The sequence below is a fragment of the Hyla sarda genome, chromosome 2 (genome assembly GCF_029499605.1).
Source record: "Hyla sarda isolate aHylSar1 chromosome 2, aHylSar1.hap1, whole genome shotgun sequence".
Lineage (NCBI taxonomy): Eukaryota > Metazoa > Chordata > Amphibia > Anura > Hylidae > Hyla > Hyla sarda.
Window position 1 is genome coordinate 285,942,880 of NC_079190.1, and position 16,329 is coordinate 285,959,208.

Genomic DNA, 16,329 nt, shown 5'->3' on the forward strand with positions numbered 1-16,329 from the left:
GTCATCACGTCGTCGCGTACGTGCGTCGGCGTGCGTAACGACGTGATGGTGGCGACGGAGAACAAGGATACCCGGCCGGCAGCAGAGATGTTTCGGAGCGACGGGGACACGGCGAAGCAATGGAGCGACATCCAGGGCAGCGGTGACGGGTCCGGAGCGGCGGGGACACGTGAGTATTACCTCCTATGCAGTGGTCTTCAATCTGCGGACCTCCAGATGTTGCAAAACTACAACTCCCAGCATGCCCGGACAGCCAACGGCTGTCCGGGCATGCTGGGAGTTGTAGTTTTGCAACATCTGGAGGTCCACAGGTTGAAGACCACTATTGGGTTCAAAATCTTTATTTTTTTAGATTTTGCACCTATAAATTGGGTGCGTCTTATACGCCGGTGCGTCCTATAGGACAAAAAATACGGTACCTTGTGCAGCTACCTTCATAGAACATAAAAATGGACACGACAAAACAATGTATACAAAGTAAATAAAATAAAAAAGCAAAATAATAACATTTGCCGAAGGATGTGTCTTTGACAAGAATGGACAGGCTGCCGTTACCTGCAGATGAGAGAAGATAAGTTAGACTTATCATTGCATACACTAAAGATACATATATTATAGACACAGTCGCTGGTCTTTAGGACATAACAAGTACTAGGTATACTGCCTAAGGGAGGCTATTAGGTATGAATACTTCAATCCTATTAGAAATAAAACAGCCGTTTAAAGGCAAGCTATGAGTTTGTCTCTGAAGCCAGCAGAGGTTTATGAATGCAGCTTCTAAATCATGAAATATGGGCTGTCATAACCCGAGCGAGATAATACACTTTCTGTACAGCTTTTATCTAAAATGTCAATTGTGATCACTGCCTATTGGATTTTTACATGTGAAATAAAAATTTTCTTTAAATGTATATTGCGCTGTATTTGTGTTTTTGGTATTTTATGTCCCTAACACAATTACTGTATACTTTTAATATCTAAATTGTGTGATTGGCCAATTTTTATATCACTGAGATATCGAATTGTATGGGGTTGTATTATGGATCTAGTTCTAAGAGATAAAGAATGCCTTTTCGAAAATTCTTTTAAATATTTTAGCTTCAGGAGCTGTATGAGCTCTTCATGCATTTCAGGTGCTACTTAATGATACCCAAAAAACTGGCTGCTTATTTGTAACATATTAATTCATATGAAAACTAAGGCCTGGTTTGTAATTTGAGATGGGGTTTAGAGGAAACAGGCAGAGGTTTAAAAAGATCTCTATATTATGTATACCCCCGAGATCACAAGAGCCAATCACTGGTGTACCACATGAGATCACCGGAGCCTGTGAATGGATGCAGTGGTCACATGGGCACAGCATCACTGCAGCCTGGCAGGGATCATCAGACCGGCTGTACTGGTTCAGCCAGGGGATTTATGTACTATATTATGAGTAATGGTTCTTTTGTTATGTTTTCCCTTTTCCTCAATGTGGCCATCATCTTGGAAAAGCCATTTAGGAAACAGCCAGTCTGATCTATAAGTTGCCATTACCTATAGCATCAGTCATGCTGAGCAAGTGATAATTTGAGTTCTTCAATTTCTGTGTCCGGAGAACTACTCCCACTTCTGTCACTGTATGTATCTCTGAAAAAGAAGTGGAAAGATAAATTTAATAACCACTGATAATGCAAATGTTCTAAAATAGAGCTATATAGCCCTACATCATAAAGGTAGATACTTGTTCAGCAAAGTGTCAATCCCACAAGTAAACATGGATAACTGTACAAAGAAATGCATACATCTTTTTTGCATTTTGCACAAATTATGACTAAATCTTCCTGTCATCTTTCTCCTGTGAATGGCAAAAAGACTAAAGAAAACACAATTTGCGCAGTTAACAAGATGGGAGAGCGCCAGCTGCAAAATTGTGATGTGAATGCTGGATTTGTTCAAGTGAGGAATGACTGCTTTATTTTTACTTCAAGAAGTCAAAAACTTTTTGTACAAAGTAAAATCAAAAAATAAAAAAGAGATACTGCATGATCACTGTATAGATGAAAGGCTCTACAACTTTCTAATACACTTTGTCATGCAGTTTATCACCACTCTTAAAGGGGTATTCCAGGCAAAAACTTTTTTTTATATATCAACTGGCTCCGGAAAGTTAAACAGATTTGTAAATTACTTCTATTAAAAAATCTTAATCCTTCCAATAGTTATTAGCTTCTGAAGTTTTCTGTCTAACTGCTCAATGATGATGTCACGTCCCGGGAGCTGTGCATGATGGGAGAATATCCCCATAGGAGCTGGACAGCTCCCTGGACGTGAGTCATCAGAAAGCAGTTAGACAGAAAACAACTCAACTTCAGAAGCTAATAACTATTGGAAGGATTAAGATTTTTTAATAGAAGTAATTTACAAATCTGTTTAACTTTCCGGAGCCAGTTGATATATAAAAAGTAAAGTTTTTGCCTGGAATACCCCTTTAAGACATGTGCAAGTGAAAGAGCACTTTTGACATTCTGAGGCAATAGGGGGAGATTCATAAAAAACAAAAAAAACACACCAAAGGCAGAAAATAGCTGAAAAAAAACATAGAAACATGCTTTTAGGTTTAAAAAATAAATAAAATACACAACAACAGTCCTGCTCTCAGATGAGATGTATATATCTATATACATTTATATCTGGGGCCTATACAATGAGCTTAAAGAGGTATTCCGGTGAAAAACATAATTTTTTTTTAAATCAATTAAAATAGAAAGTTAAAACAGATTTGTAAATTACTTCTATTTAAAAATCTTAGTCTGCTTTCACACTATAAAATTCATCCGTTGTAAAGATCCGTTATGAAAACCCTGAAAATCGGCCATTAAACGTCCGTTAGAAAATCCCATTATAGTCTCTGGGATTTTTACATTATCCGTTTTAATCCGATATAGTCCGTTATTAATAACAGATGTTATTTTGTGACTAGAGAATGAATGGAAGAAATAGTGCATGCACCATTTCTCCCGTTACTATCTTCCATCACAAAATAACGTCCATTATTAATAACGGACTAGAACGGATTAAAACGGATAATGTAAAAATCCCAGAGACTATAATGGGATTTTCTAACGGACGTTTAATGGCCGATTTTCAGGGTTTTCATAACGGAGCATCAAATGGATTTTTAAAACGGATTAAATTTTATAGTGTGAAAGCAGACTTAACCCTTCCAATACTTATCAGCTTCTGTATGCTCCAGAGGAAGTTCTTTTCTTTTTGAATTTCTTTTGTGTCTGACCACAGTGATCTCTGCTGACACCTTTGTCCATTTCAGAAACTGTCCAGAGCAGGATAGGTTTGCTGGACAGTTCCTGAGACAGACAGAGGTGTCAGCAGAGAGCACTGTGGTCAGACAGAAAATAAATTTAAAAAGAACAAAACTTCCTGTGGAGCATTCTTCAAATCTTTTTTGTATAATTATTTGCATATTAAAACAATCAATACAAAACCAGTTATTGCTACACACTTCAACATGCAGCTTATTTGTGGCCGGTCGATAGTAAGACAAAAGCAATAAAAGAATGGATATTGACATAGCAATAGAGACAAAGAAATAAACAATCGTCCACCAGTAGCAATGCCCCCCCTCCTATTCATGCTTAATACACTTAGGGGGTGATTTATCAAAGCTTGTCCAGAGGAAAAGTTAGAGTTGCCCATAGCAACCAGATTGCTTCTTTCATTTTTGAAAAGGCCTTTGGTTGATCTGGTCAGGTTTTGGCCTTTGGTTCCTCTGGTCAGGTTTTGTCAAATCTCCCCCTTAGACTCTAAAGCCGCACTAACAAACAGGGGGGGGGGGGGGGGTGAGGGGAAACACCCTGGGAGATATTTATCAGAACTTGTGCAGAGGAAAAGTTGACCAGATGCCCATAGCAACCAATCAGATTGAATCTTCAATTCTTGAAGGGGTACTCCGGTGGAAAAACAATTTTTTTTTCTTTTTTAAATCAACTGGTGCCAGAAAGTTAAACATATTATTGTAAATTACTTCTATTAAAAAATCTTAATCCTTCCTGTATTTATTAGCTGCTGAATACTACAGAGGAAATTCTTTTCTTTTTAAGACAAAAAGAGAAAAAAAAGGACATGTGCCCCTAAGTGTAATACTTCCAGACCTTAAGGTAAGGGAAGGGGTTAATATTCCACTTACCGAGTGGTGTTGCGCTATGGGCACAACACCTAGATGAGCTTGAGTTTAAATGTGGTGTGCTGAATGCAGCCTGGATCCTCCGGTATCAGCGTGGCTGGCCGGCATGCAATGATATCAGGAACAGGAAAGGAAAGATGATCCTCAGTAGGCGCAGTTAACAGCAATGAAGAAGATTTCAATAATCATTCATTGTTCATGTTGAAGTTTTATTGAGCACACAATGGCAATGCGTTTCTTGCCCGGATCGGGCACTTCCTCAGGCAAATGTGCATATCGTATACGCACATTTGCCTGAGGAAGTGCCCGATCCGGGCAAGAAACGCATTGCCATTGTGTGCTCAATAAAACTTCAACATGAACAATGAATGATTATTGAAATCTTCTTCACTGCTGTTAACTGCGCCTACTGAGGATCATCTTTCCTTTCCTGTTCCTGATATCATTCTTTTCTTTTTGGAATCCTCTCTGATGACATCACGAACACACTGCTCTCTGCCGACGTTATTATAATAATAATAATGTCTTTATTTATTGTTGTCCTTTATTTATTGTTGTGCAAGGCAGCAGTGCTAACCACTGAGCCACCATGCTGCCCTTAGCATACATCTGCTATGCACGGTTGCTAAAATGGACAGAGATGTCAGCAGAGAGCACTGTGCTCGTGATGTCATCAGTGTTCCAAAAAGAAAGGAATTTCCTCTGTAGCATTCAGCAGCTAATAAGTACTGGAAGGATTAAGATTTTTTAATAGAAGTAATTTACAAATATGTTTAACTTTCTGGCACCAGCTGATTTAAAAAAGAAAAAAAAAATGTTTTTCTACCGGAGTACCCATTTAACAATCAGAGAACCAATCTGATTGGACCCTAATGACTAGTTATCCAGGTCCATGTGACATTTTAAAACCATCATGGCATGTCGGCACCCTGCTGCCCTCACCTGTTTTATGCTGCCCGTAGTTTGGGTAGCATAAAACTGGTGATGTGTTCCAAGAGATAATACACAGGATATACACTGCAAAAAACACAGTTGTGGGACCTGAGAGACACTTCACAATGCTAGCACAGAATAAGCAGCAGCAGTATTTGTCCAACCGTAACCCAGTAGTTTTATTTCTCACCTGGGGGACAGCCGGCATCCTCTTTCAATATACTGAGTTAATCTTCCTGAAGAAGCCAACAGAAGCCCAAAATATGGAGGGGAGGGTTTAATGGGTCGGGATGTGAATTCTGGGTGATACTGAACGCCAACAAAATATGGATGATCTACAATACAAAAAATTTGTGTTTAATACATTACAATCATTGTGATAATAGGAAATTGATCAAAAACAAATTTAAAGGAATAGTCCAGTATGGACTATTCTTATTCTATCCTGCCCGGGCTTAAAAAAAAAGTGAATAAACTTCCACTTACCACACGGCGCTTCAGCCTATCACCAGCCAAAGCGGGACATTGCTGCGGCCGGTGATAGGCTGATGCGCTGTGTGACGTCCCGGGCTAAGGGAAGTAGGAAGAAGACAGCCTGACCGACCGATCAGCTGTAGCGGTGCTCCGGGGGAATGTAGGAAGGTAAGTGAAAGTTTTTTTTCACTTTTTTTGCAGTCCGGGCAGGATAGAATAAGAATAGTCCATACTGGACTATTCCTTTAACCCCTTAAGGACCAAGGACGTACTGGTACGTCCTTGGTCCTGCTCCCGTGATGTAACGCGGGGTTACACGGTAACCCGCATCATATCACGGTGGGCCCGGCGTCATAGTGAAGCCGGGACCCGCCGCTAATAGCGAGCAGCGCCGATCGCGGCGACGCGCGCTATTAACCCTTTAGCTGCGAGCTCAGAGCTTTAGCCGCGGCTAAAAGCGAAAGCTGCCGGTTAACTCAGTGGGCTGTTCGGGATAGCCGCGGCGAAATCACGGCATCCCGAACAGCTTACAGGACAGCGGGAGCGTCCCTACCTGCCTCCTCGCTGTCCGATCGCTGAATGACTGCTCAGTGCCTGAGATCCAGGCATGAGCAGCCAAGCGGCAGAATCATCGATCACTGGTTTCCTATGAGAAACCAGTGATCAATGATAAAGATCAGTGTGTGCAGTGTTATAGGTCCCTATGGGAGCTATAACACTGCAAAAAAAAAAAAAAAAAAAAAAAAAAAAAAAAAAAAAAGGGAATGAATATCATTTCACCCCTTCCCTATTAAGTTTGAATCACCCCCCTTTTCCCATAAAAAAAAAAAACAGTGTAAATAAAAATAAACATATATGGTATCACCGCGTGCGGAAATGTCCGAGTTATAAAAATATATCATTAATTAAACCGCTCGGTCAATGTCGTGCGCGTAAAAAAATTCCAAAGTCCAAAATAGTGCATTTTTGGTCACTTTTCACATCATTTAAAAATCAGTAAGTCCTATCAATGCAAAAATGGTACCGTTAAAAACTTCAGATCACGGCGCAAAAAATGAGCCCTCATACCGCCCCATACACGGAAAAATAAAAAAGTTATAGGGGTCAGAATATGACAATTTTAAACGTATTAATTTTCCTGCATGAAGTTATGATTTTTTCTAGAAGTCCAACAAAATCAAACCTATATAAGTAGGGTATCATTTTAACCGTATGGACCTACAGAATAAAGATAAGGTGTCATTTTTACCGAAAAATGTACTATGTAGAAACGGAAGACTCCAAAATTACAAAACGGCGGGTTTTTTTCAATTTTGTCGCACAATGATTTTTTTCCCGTTTCACCGTAGATTTTTGGGAAAAATTACTAACGGCATTACAAAGTAGAATTGGTGGCGCAAAAAATAAGCCATCATATGGATTTTTAGGTGCAAAATTGAAAGAGTTATGATTTTTTAAAGGCAAGGAGCAAAAAACGAAAATGCAAAAACGGAAAAACCCCGGTCCTTAAGGGGAAAATACTGTAAGAGTTTGAAGTAAAGGTTCTGATATAAGCACAAAAGAGTTATTTATAGGTTAAATATAGCTATTCTAATCAATATTTCCAGAAGTTAAAATATAGTACAGAAAAGTTACTACAAAACAAGCCTAAATGCTATATATAAACACACCCTAAATTGTGTTCTCTGCTAAATTCCTACAACCCTACATGCAGGAAATCCTGGACACTGACAAACACCAAGTGCTCTGTCTCTAGCCACAGTAAGTTTAAAAAAACTAAAATCACAAAAAACGACCCGATAGCCTTATATTACTTAGCAGCCAAATGTCTGTACTTACCTGCTAACTCCACAACCTCCATCCTTTCTCCTTCTGTATCTTGACCAACAAAGTTCAGACCTTGAGCCTCTAGTTCATGTCTAAGTTCTGGATTGACCTTACAAAAAATAAATAGAACTACAAATAAATAAATATATATATATATGTAGTGGAGTTTTTTTTTCCTCCAGACTACCTGTTTAATAACAAATACAAGTAACATAAGTACAAAGGGAGAGACAAAAAAATGCTAAATTTACTACCTCATATCTGTGCCGGTGTCTTTCTTCTACAAACTCCTGGTCACCATACAGCTTCCCTGGTGTACAAAAGGAAAAGATGTAAATACTGAAATATATCATGGCTATCCTTATACACTTCATTATAGATACCTGTAATTTATCAATAATCAATGTCAATATGAATAAATGCCAATTCAACAAGGAAAATATTGTATCTGAAAACATTTAAATACACAGGCCTACGAAAGGCAATTAACACAGCAGCCTTTTAATACATTTAGACGATACGTAGTCCTAGTTATACAAAAATAAACCTGTAATAGGCTGATAATATTCAAAACTTTAGTACATTTATAAAACATACTTAAGATGGAGTTCTGTGAACGGAAGATTGTTCTCCTCTTTCCCAGCCTCATGGTTCCTCCCATCTGGCCTGGATTGTGTTCAGGCATGTCAATCACCTGAAGAAGTCCAAGAGGAGAAGATATATGGGGGGATAAAAGGGCCATTACAGATTTAAGACCATAATATGTAGGGGAATACAGTGGTCCTTCAACATACGATGGTAATTCGTTCCAAATGAACCATTGTTTGTTGAAACCATGGTATGTTGAGGGATCCTGTAAAGTATAGGAAGCTATACTTACCTGTCCCCACCGCTCAGGACAGTCACCGCTGCCCTGGATGTCGCTGTCGCCGCGTCCCTGTGGTGTCCCCACCGCTCCAGGCTGTCTCTGCTGGCCGGGATAGTCGTTCCTTATCGCCGTCATCACGTCGCTACGCACGCCGACAACGTGATGACGACGATGGAGAGCGACGGCGATGCAGGAGATCCCGAAGAGGGCAGGCCGAAGCGCCGGGGACAGGTAAGAGACCATCACCGGAGCACACAGGGCACCGTAAACGGCTATCCGGTGGCAGCTGAAGCAGTCTGCGCTGCCGGATAGTCGTTTATGTGATGGCCCCGACATACAGAAGCATCGAATGTTGATGCTGCCTTCAACATGCGATGGCCTCTGAGAGGCCATCGTATGTTGAAATTATCGTATGTCGGGGCCATCGTAGGTCGGGGGGTCACTGTATATCATTTGTTTTTGTCTTAAATGGGCACTGTCAGATAAAAAAAACTTATGATATGTTGTAAAGCATGCTTTCATTAGAGAATTTTCAGTATTTCAGACTGAAAAAGACAGTCAAACAACTGCCCCCCCCCCCCCCCCGCTTGGACACATACTAGTCCTGCTGTGTCCATGCATCATCACCTATGTCACGGACACACTTCCTTGATTGACAGCTGTGAATGCAGGGCTCACAGCTGGAGGAAAAATCCTCCCACTGTCAGCTTGTGTCCTGCTACTGTCAGTGAGGACAAGCTGGGAGTTGCAGTTTTGCTAATGATAGGGGAGATGTGAGCAGACAGCATACTGAGGGAGGGGGCGGATACCTGTGAGGCCACACCCCCTATCTTTGAGAGGAATTTAGACTAGTGAGCCAAATTAAAAGTGTAATAAAAAAAATAAAGATGACAGACACATAAAAATTAGATGTATATGGTCAGGATTAGGTACTGAGTGATATATTAAAAAAAAAAATTTTGTTGGATCTGACGGGTACACTTTAGCTTTGGAGTACGTTTTTCTTTACATATGTCATTTTTTTCAAACGTTCTTGTATCTCAAGTGTTTTTTTGGTAAACTAACTTGGTAGAAATTTTTCACTGTGTGGATGCAGGGATGCAGCGATCACAAGTTTATTAACGCAAACCGTCCAAAAATTAGCAAATCAACACCATTCAAACAAAGCTCTAGATAAAAAAAAAAAAAAAGGATTTCTTACACACTGTTAATCTCACAGCATTCAGTATACTTGTGTGTACTTGTACACAATTTACCACAAATCATGCAAACCTAATAAGAAAAGATACTTAAAACTTAAAGAAAGATTGAATTGCATCTATTATTACATGTGTTGTAATCCAAAAAATAGTAGTCATTGAGGGCAGCAGGGTTAGGAGCCAGATTTGTAATTGCGAAATAGTGCAGCACAGTAAGAACATCGCTTTTTCCACACAACTATAAAACCAGGAGGGGAATTTTTTTTTCCCACAGAAGGCTTTTTCACTTAATTTCCAGCCTTGAATACCATTTTTAATTTAATTTAATCTATTCTTTTTAAATATGTGCCAATTAACTCCATAAAAGCTGTCAAATGTTATTCTGATACAGAGCTCAAAATCCTCTGTACAGACAAACTGTTTACACACTGAGCCCCCCCAATGCTGGCACGAAGCAGAACGTTTTCATTTTACATACATGCAGGCAATTTTTAGCTCTAACAAAATAGAGCAATCGCTCTAGTAACCTAAAAAAGACATGATAATAATGGGTAAATATTAAAGGGGTACTCCGGCCCTGAGACATCTTATCCCCTATCCAAAGGATAGGGGATAAGATGTCTCACCGCTGGGGATCCCCGCAATCTTGTATTCGCCACCCACCTGTTTGAGCTGCACGCCGCGGTGCCAGCTCACAAACAGCCGGGTGGCGACCATTGGGCCGGAGTATGGTGACGTCACGACTCCTCCCCCCGTGTGACGTCACCCCCCAATATGCAAGTCTATGGGAGGGGGCGTGACTGCAGTCATGCCCCCTCCCATAGACTTGCATAGCGGGGGGTGACGTCACACGGGGGCGGAGTAGTTTCGTCACCATACTCCGGCCCAATGGTCGCCACCCGGCTGTTTGTGAGCTGGCACCGCGGCGTGCAGCTCAAACAGGTGGGTGGCGAATACAAGATTGCGGGGATCCCCAGCGGTGAGACATCATCTCCCCTATCCTTTGGATAGGGGATAAGATGTCTCAGGACCGGAGTACCCCTTTAAATAAATTATCAGATGTCATACTTACTACTGGATGACTGGTTTGAGCATCAAACTCTGTAGAGTTGGCATCTGTTTGAGAAAATGTATGTAAAAGCATTGGAGAAGGTGGTATTACAATTTTATTCATTTACACTAAAACAATCATTTCTATACTCAATATAAATATGCTTTATATACACTATATAAAATGCTTCTTTCCTAATTAATTCAGAAGCCAAGATAAGCATTACAAAGCATTTCTCACATATATGACTTTGAGTTGAACAAAAGATTTACCTTTCCAGCCTAGTACTTCTCTGGAAAACTCAACAACAGCCAACTGCATCCCTAGACACACTCCTGCAAGAAGACATTGTACAGTAAAATCAATTATACTATTGATACCATAATAACTTGTTCCCATGAAGTATTTCTGTAATACCGCTCACCCAAATAAGGCTTCTTCTGCTTTCGTGCCCACGATATCGCCTGGATTTTACCCTCTGTCCCTCGTACACCAAACCCCCCAGGTACCAGTACACCACTAAAAAGAGAGACGAGAATATTAGACACAAGAGATTTCTGGTATAAACAGTGGAACCTGCCACCAATTTAATATCTACTGCTATTGATCCGGACAGTGAACACTGTATAAAAAAAAAATTATCTGACAGAATTGCTGATTTAGGAAGACATCAACCTGCAACTGCCCAAAAAAATTAATAAATAAATAAAAATAAAAAAATGGAAGAAGGTGATCAAAAAGATTCATTGACCCCAAAATGGTAATGATGATAACAACAGGTTCCAATGCAAAAAATGTCTCTCTCACACAGGTCGGTAGACTAAAAAAATCAGAATAGTAAAATCTGGAACACTTTACCCAGGTATCTCAAAAAAGTAAAAGCAGACAGTCTATCTCCCCACCCCCTCAAAAAAAAAACATGGGACTAAATACATTTCTGGATTTTCCTTACTCTGAGCTGCAGAGTTTCTGCCAGGCTTCATGGTACCGCACGGGCTCCTGCTGCAAAGTGCTGGGCTCTAAATCAGCAGAGTCTATATACTGCCAAAATAAAAAAATAAAAAACAGGTTACTTAACAGGGAAGAGAATGATGCATACTTATACCCATGGATCTGTGTGATTTCAGGTCACTCAATGCTGGACTGCATTCACACAGCACAATAGGTGTGGGCATACTGTTCTCTCTGGCAGGACATTGCCCTACTTACTGCCTGCAGAAAATTATTTACATATCATTAAGGTGCCCATGAACATAAGACAAATGTCACTGATCCCAGTGAGAGCTGCACAAAGCTTTGACTGGCCCGAGTGTGGGCACATGGCTGCACAGGGAGCTGTAAAAATGTAGCTTCCTAAAGATCAGTTATTTCTGCAAAATGTGCCACAGGAATCCAGCCAAACAGTTCCCATGTCAAAAATACTTACCCATCATGTCAACTGACGCTGCTGCACAACCCAAGAGGTATACAGCTTGGGTCACCTTTGCAGTTGCCACACATTTTCAGCCTGTCAGATGTAGGGCGCATTGATATTAGTGACGCACCACATCTGAAATGGCCTAAGCCCAAGGCACTGAAAGGCCGAACATATCAAATTAAAAAGGGGTGGTGTCCTGCTTCAGCCACTGATCAGGGTAGAAAATTCAATGTTCTTACCCCAGTAATGCTGTGCAGTGGGGCCAGGTTCACTCAAAACAGCAGAGGCAAGGGAACAGGGAAGAGAAGTAAATGTTTTTCTTCCATGTCACAGCAGCCTAAGTAAAAATCCCCCTTTCATTTGATTTGGTTAATATATATTTTGCCCAGAGAGGAAATACATTGTGCAATATGTAGCATTAACAGGATAGCCTCTAGTTTCTGCTGCATAATACATGTTCAAAAACGTCACGTGACCATGAAGCATCATTTCTCCTGGGCAGTAAGCCACTTCTAGGCTTAGCCGCTGGGAGGCAGCTGTGCAAGATCAAGTATAACCACTAAGCAGTCAACCAAGGCCTGTGTGTGTAAAACAAATGCGCAAATAAAGTCCATTCAGCAACATAATATATTGGATCATAATATGAGATCAACTCTGATATGTTCTGACCACCTAAACAAATAATGCACAGAAAATGTACCTTGATCTCCAAGCGGTGGTTTATAGCTAGAGCAGAATGTTCCAAGGCTTTTATAACTGATGCATAGGAATCGGAAAATTTTATGTACTTTCCCACCAAAGCAATGCTGCAGGACTCCAGCAAACGGTCATACCTGCAGCAACATAACAGATTAGCCCTGAATTCAGATTGCATTGTGTCAGGAGGTGATCATTTCCTTAATAATGTACATTGTGCAAGAAATTAGATCCCAGAAAACAGAAGATAGTTCTTTCTTTCTTATCACTATAGGACTGAGAGTGTTTGTGTGGGTGCTACTGTTTCCATGAGGATGTGTTCCCATGTGCAGGTTTAAAGCCAAAAATACAGTATATTTGAAAAGAGTCACAGTCTTTCATTTATATATGGACTCCATTTAGGATTTGTTTAAAAAACTTCATTAAAAAAAACCTGAACATGGGAACATGCCCTGAAGAACTCCAAAGGCCCCCGGAGTCCCAGTGCCGTGCCCCCCCCCCCCCCCTTAAATAACATTGACTTTGGAATGTTATTATATAGAATAGGAAATCATTCAATTTTCCAATTTACTTTTCTTTAAGTCTGCTTACAAAATGATACGGCCCAGACTAGTCTTGATCTCAGATGGCCACTATAAAGCATTCAGATGCCACTGCAAAACTGACCGTGGCATTTAAAGGGTAGCTCCCACCATCATGATTTTTTTTTTCTGTCCCTGCCTATTGCCCTTCTATCCCTAACACTCTCCCTGCCTTTATTTATTTTTTTTACTATTTTTAAAATGGCATTTAGTCTGCCTGGTAGTGTGCTCACTACCAGGCAGACTTCCCCAGCAGGCACCACGTCACTGATGCCTGCTGGGGCCGGTACTTCCGCCCATAGTTCTCCTAACAGGGTGCCTCCAGCTGTTTCACCACTACAACTCCCAGCATGCCCTGACATCTATTGGCTGTCAGGGCATGCTGGGAGTTGTAGTGGTAAAACAACTGGAGGCACCCAGGACAGGAGTTTCATGGGGGAAGGAGTGAGCCAGGAGCCGATGCGGGAGGGACGGGTGCGGGGGAGCCTCTTCCTGCCGCTCAGTAAGTAACACCAAAACACCCCCCGCCCCGTACCTTGCAGCAGTGCCCCCCATCCCCCCCCCCGCACCTTGCAGCAGTGCCCCCCGTACCTTGTAGCAGCGCCCCCCGCACCTTGCAGCAGCGCCCCCCGCACCTTGCAGCAGCGCCCCCCTGCACCTTGCAGCAGCGCCCCCCTGCACCTTGCAGCAGCGCCCCCTGCACCTTGCAGCAGCGCCCCCCTGCACCTTGCAGCAGCGCCCCCCTGCACCTTGCAGCAGCGCCCCCCTGCACCTTGCAGCAGCGCCCCCCGCACCAGTGCGGGGGGCACCTTGCAGGAGCAGCAGCCCCCCCCGCACCACCCGCACCTTGCAGCAGGGCCGTCGGCGAGTGCGGGAAGCTGATGCGCAGCCCTGGCTGTTACTGCGCCTGCGCAGAATTTTGCAGTGACGTCACTCCGCACTGCATTCGGCCACTAGGAGGGCGCCCCCTAGAGGCCGAATTTCAAATTGCTTTTAAAATGTTTTAAAAGCATTGTTTTTAATAAAAGTATATTGGAGATATGTTGTAGTACTTAAGTACTACAACATATCAAAAATAATTTTTCATGACAGTGCCCATTTAAACAGCTGTTTTAGAGTGTCATTGGTGTTGCAGATCAGGTTCCCCAGGACAGGAATAAAATCCATTGTCACTGCTGGGCATCTGTGGCTGCCAAGACTCCGCTTCTGATTGAGTCTGCCCACATTATTGATCTTGCACAGTCAATTGTGTAAACCAAATAAAATGTTCATTTCCTGGGTCATTAAAGGCAGAAAAGATGAACAGCACATCATTGTGGAGCTGACTTTATACAGTATTACTACCTCCAGGAGCGTCTCATGATCATCTCCGCCAGTCAGTTATTACAGCCTCTCATTATGTTAGAGAGTCTTTATTTAAAGGGGTTATCCAGCCTGTAAAAATAATGGCCTATCCTGAGAATACACCATTGTTATAAGATGGGCGGGGGTCTGACTCCCGGTGCCCCCCATCAGCTGTTTGATGTGCGAGTGCCGCAGCCTCTTCAGTGTTTACTGGCACTCTTCCTTGCAATCTCTAATTTTAGTAGGATACCCTCTAGCAAGATACCAGTACAACATTTTATTAGGCAATCTTGGCACCCAGCCAGTCTAAAAGGTACACCATGTGTGAAGTATGTGCACAGGAACAATCTCTACATATATACAGTATATAAGGAAATTGTATGCCAAAATCTACTTCATTGGCAGCTATACAACTGCATATGTCTGTCTATACCTAAACACTTAGGATACATTTTTCTTGAGTCTGCTAGGATTGTCTGAGTCAAAAAGAACGAAGGAGAAATAAGTAGAAATTAGAATGCTTTTTATGTTTATGTTCTCTATTTTCTACTAACACTAAGCGTTATGAACCAGTGTTCTTATTAAGGTCTTGTAAGAACACTAAAGGGGGAGATTTATTTTTCAGAGTCTTTTTCAAAAATGAAAGAAGCAATCTGATTGGTTGCTATGGGCAACCCAGCAACTTTTCCTCAGGATAGGTTTCGGTAAATCTCCCCCTAAGTCTTTCTGAACATGCCATCCTAACACCTATGTATCACTGCAATGTCATTCTTATTGTATGTTAACAGCACAGTCTATTTACCTGTCTGCCATCTCTTTCCACTTCATAAGTAATCTGCGAGGCTGTCGTCCAATGGGAAGATCCAATCGTTTCCGAAAATATTCCACTACTCCCTGCTCCTCCAGCAACAATGGTACTTTGTATATAGAAGAAACATCATGCACACAGATTACCTAGAAGATTTAGGGATAATTTATGGGGATATTCATAAAAAGAAAAAAATTATAATCTCTCTCTCTATAATATATGTGTATATATATATATATATATATATATATATATATATATATATATACACACACATATACATACTCAACGTGTGTGTGTATGTATGTATGTGTGTGTATGTATGTTCCACAAAAACTTCCAAACGGCTAAAGATATTAACATGAAACTTGGCAGACATGTTACTTATATGTCAACAGCAAACATAGGATAGGTGATTTAACCCTTACTCACCCCCATTTACCAGGGGAGGGGTTTATGTTTAAAGTCCCATACAAGTCTATGGGAAATATGTTACTGGAGATATTTCGATAATACTTGGTCACATGTTACTTATATGTCCACTTAAAATATAGAATAGTTAATTTAACCCTTAACTACCCACATTTGTGAGGGTCAGGGTTTTTGTTTAAAGTTCCATGCAAATCAATGGGAAATGTATGTTCCCACATAACTTCCGTATGGCTGGAGATATTTCAATACCTGGTACACATATTACAGGACGGAGATAGGAGGACGGGATAGGACAACAATATATGGGGGATGGGATTTGAAGTCAAAAGCTTCCTCCTTTGTCGATTATTCTCCCCAACAAGGATGAGGAAGGAAAAACCGGGCAACGCCAGGTACTCAGCTAGTATATTGTATATATGCATACACACATATATATATAGACCTTAACCCCTTAAGGACCAAGCCCATTTTCACCTTATGGACCCAAGCATTTTTGCACATCTGACCAATCTCACT

The 16,329-nt window shown here is 41.2% G+C and overlaps 1 protein-coding gene across 7 annotated transcripts in view; it reads right to left on the bottom strand.

Annotated features, from left to right (window-relative positions):
• Positions 1-279: 279 nt before the first annotated feature.
• CTPS1 (CTP synthase 1) overlaps positions 280-16,329 on the bottom strand; it is a 28,355-nt gene continuing 12,305 nt past the window's right edge. For all 7 annotated transcript variants that reach the window (XM_056557329.1, XM_056557332.1, XM_056557335.1 and 4 more), the window contains 12 exons: positions 15,376-15,527; positions 12,653-12,785; positions 11,488-11,576; positions 10,960-11,054; positions 10,808-10,870; positions 10,557-10,600; positions 8,015-8,111; positions 7,672-7,727; positions 7,430-7,526; positions 5,307-5,451; positions 1,537-1,629; positions 280-555 (listed from right to left, as the gene is read on the bottom strand). In XM_056557329.1, coding sequence (XP_056413304.1) covers positions 1,545-1,629; positions 5,307-5,451; positions 7,430-7,526; positions 7,672-7,727; positions 8,015-8,111; positions 10,557-10,600; positions 10,808-10,870; positions 10,960-11,054; positions 11,488-11,576; positions 12,653-12,785; positions 15,376-15,527 — 1,056 coding nt within the window. In that variant the 3' untranslated portion in view covers positions 280-555; positions 1,537-1,544. The remainder of the gene's footprint in view (positions 556-1,536; positions 1,630-5,306; positions 5,452-7,429; positions 7,527-7,671; positions 7,728-8,014; positions 8,112-10,556; positions 10,601-10,807; positions 10,871-10,959; positions 11,055-11,487; positions 11,577-12,652; positions 12,786-15,375; positions 15,528-16,329) is intronic.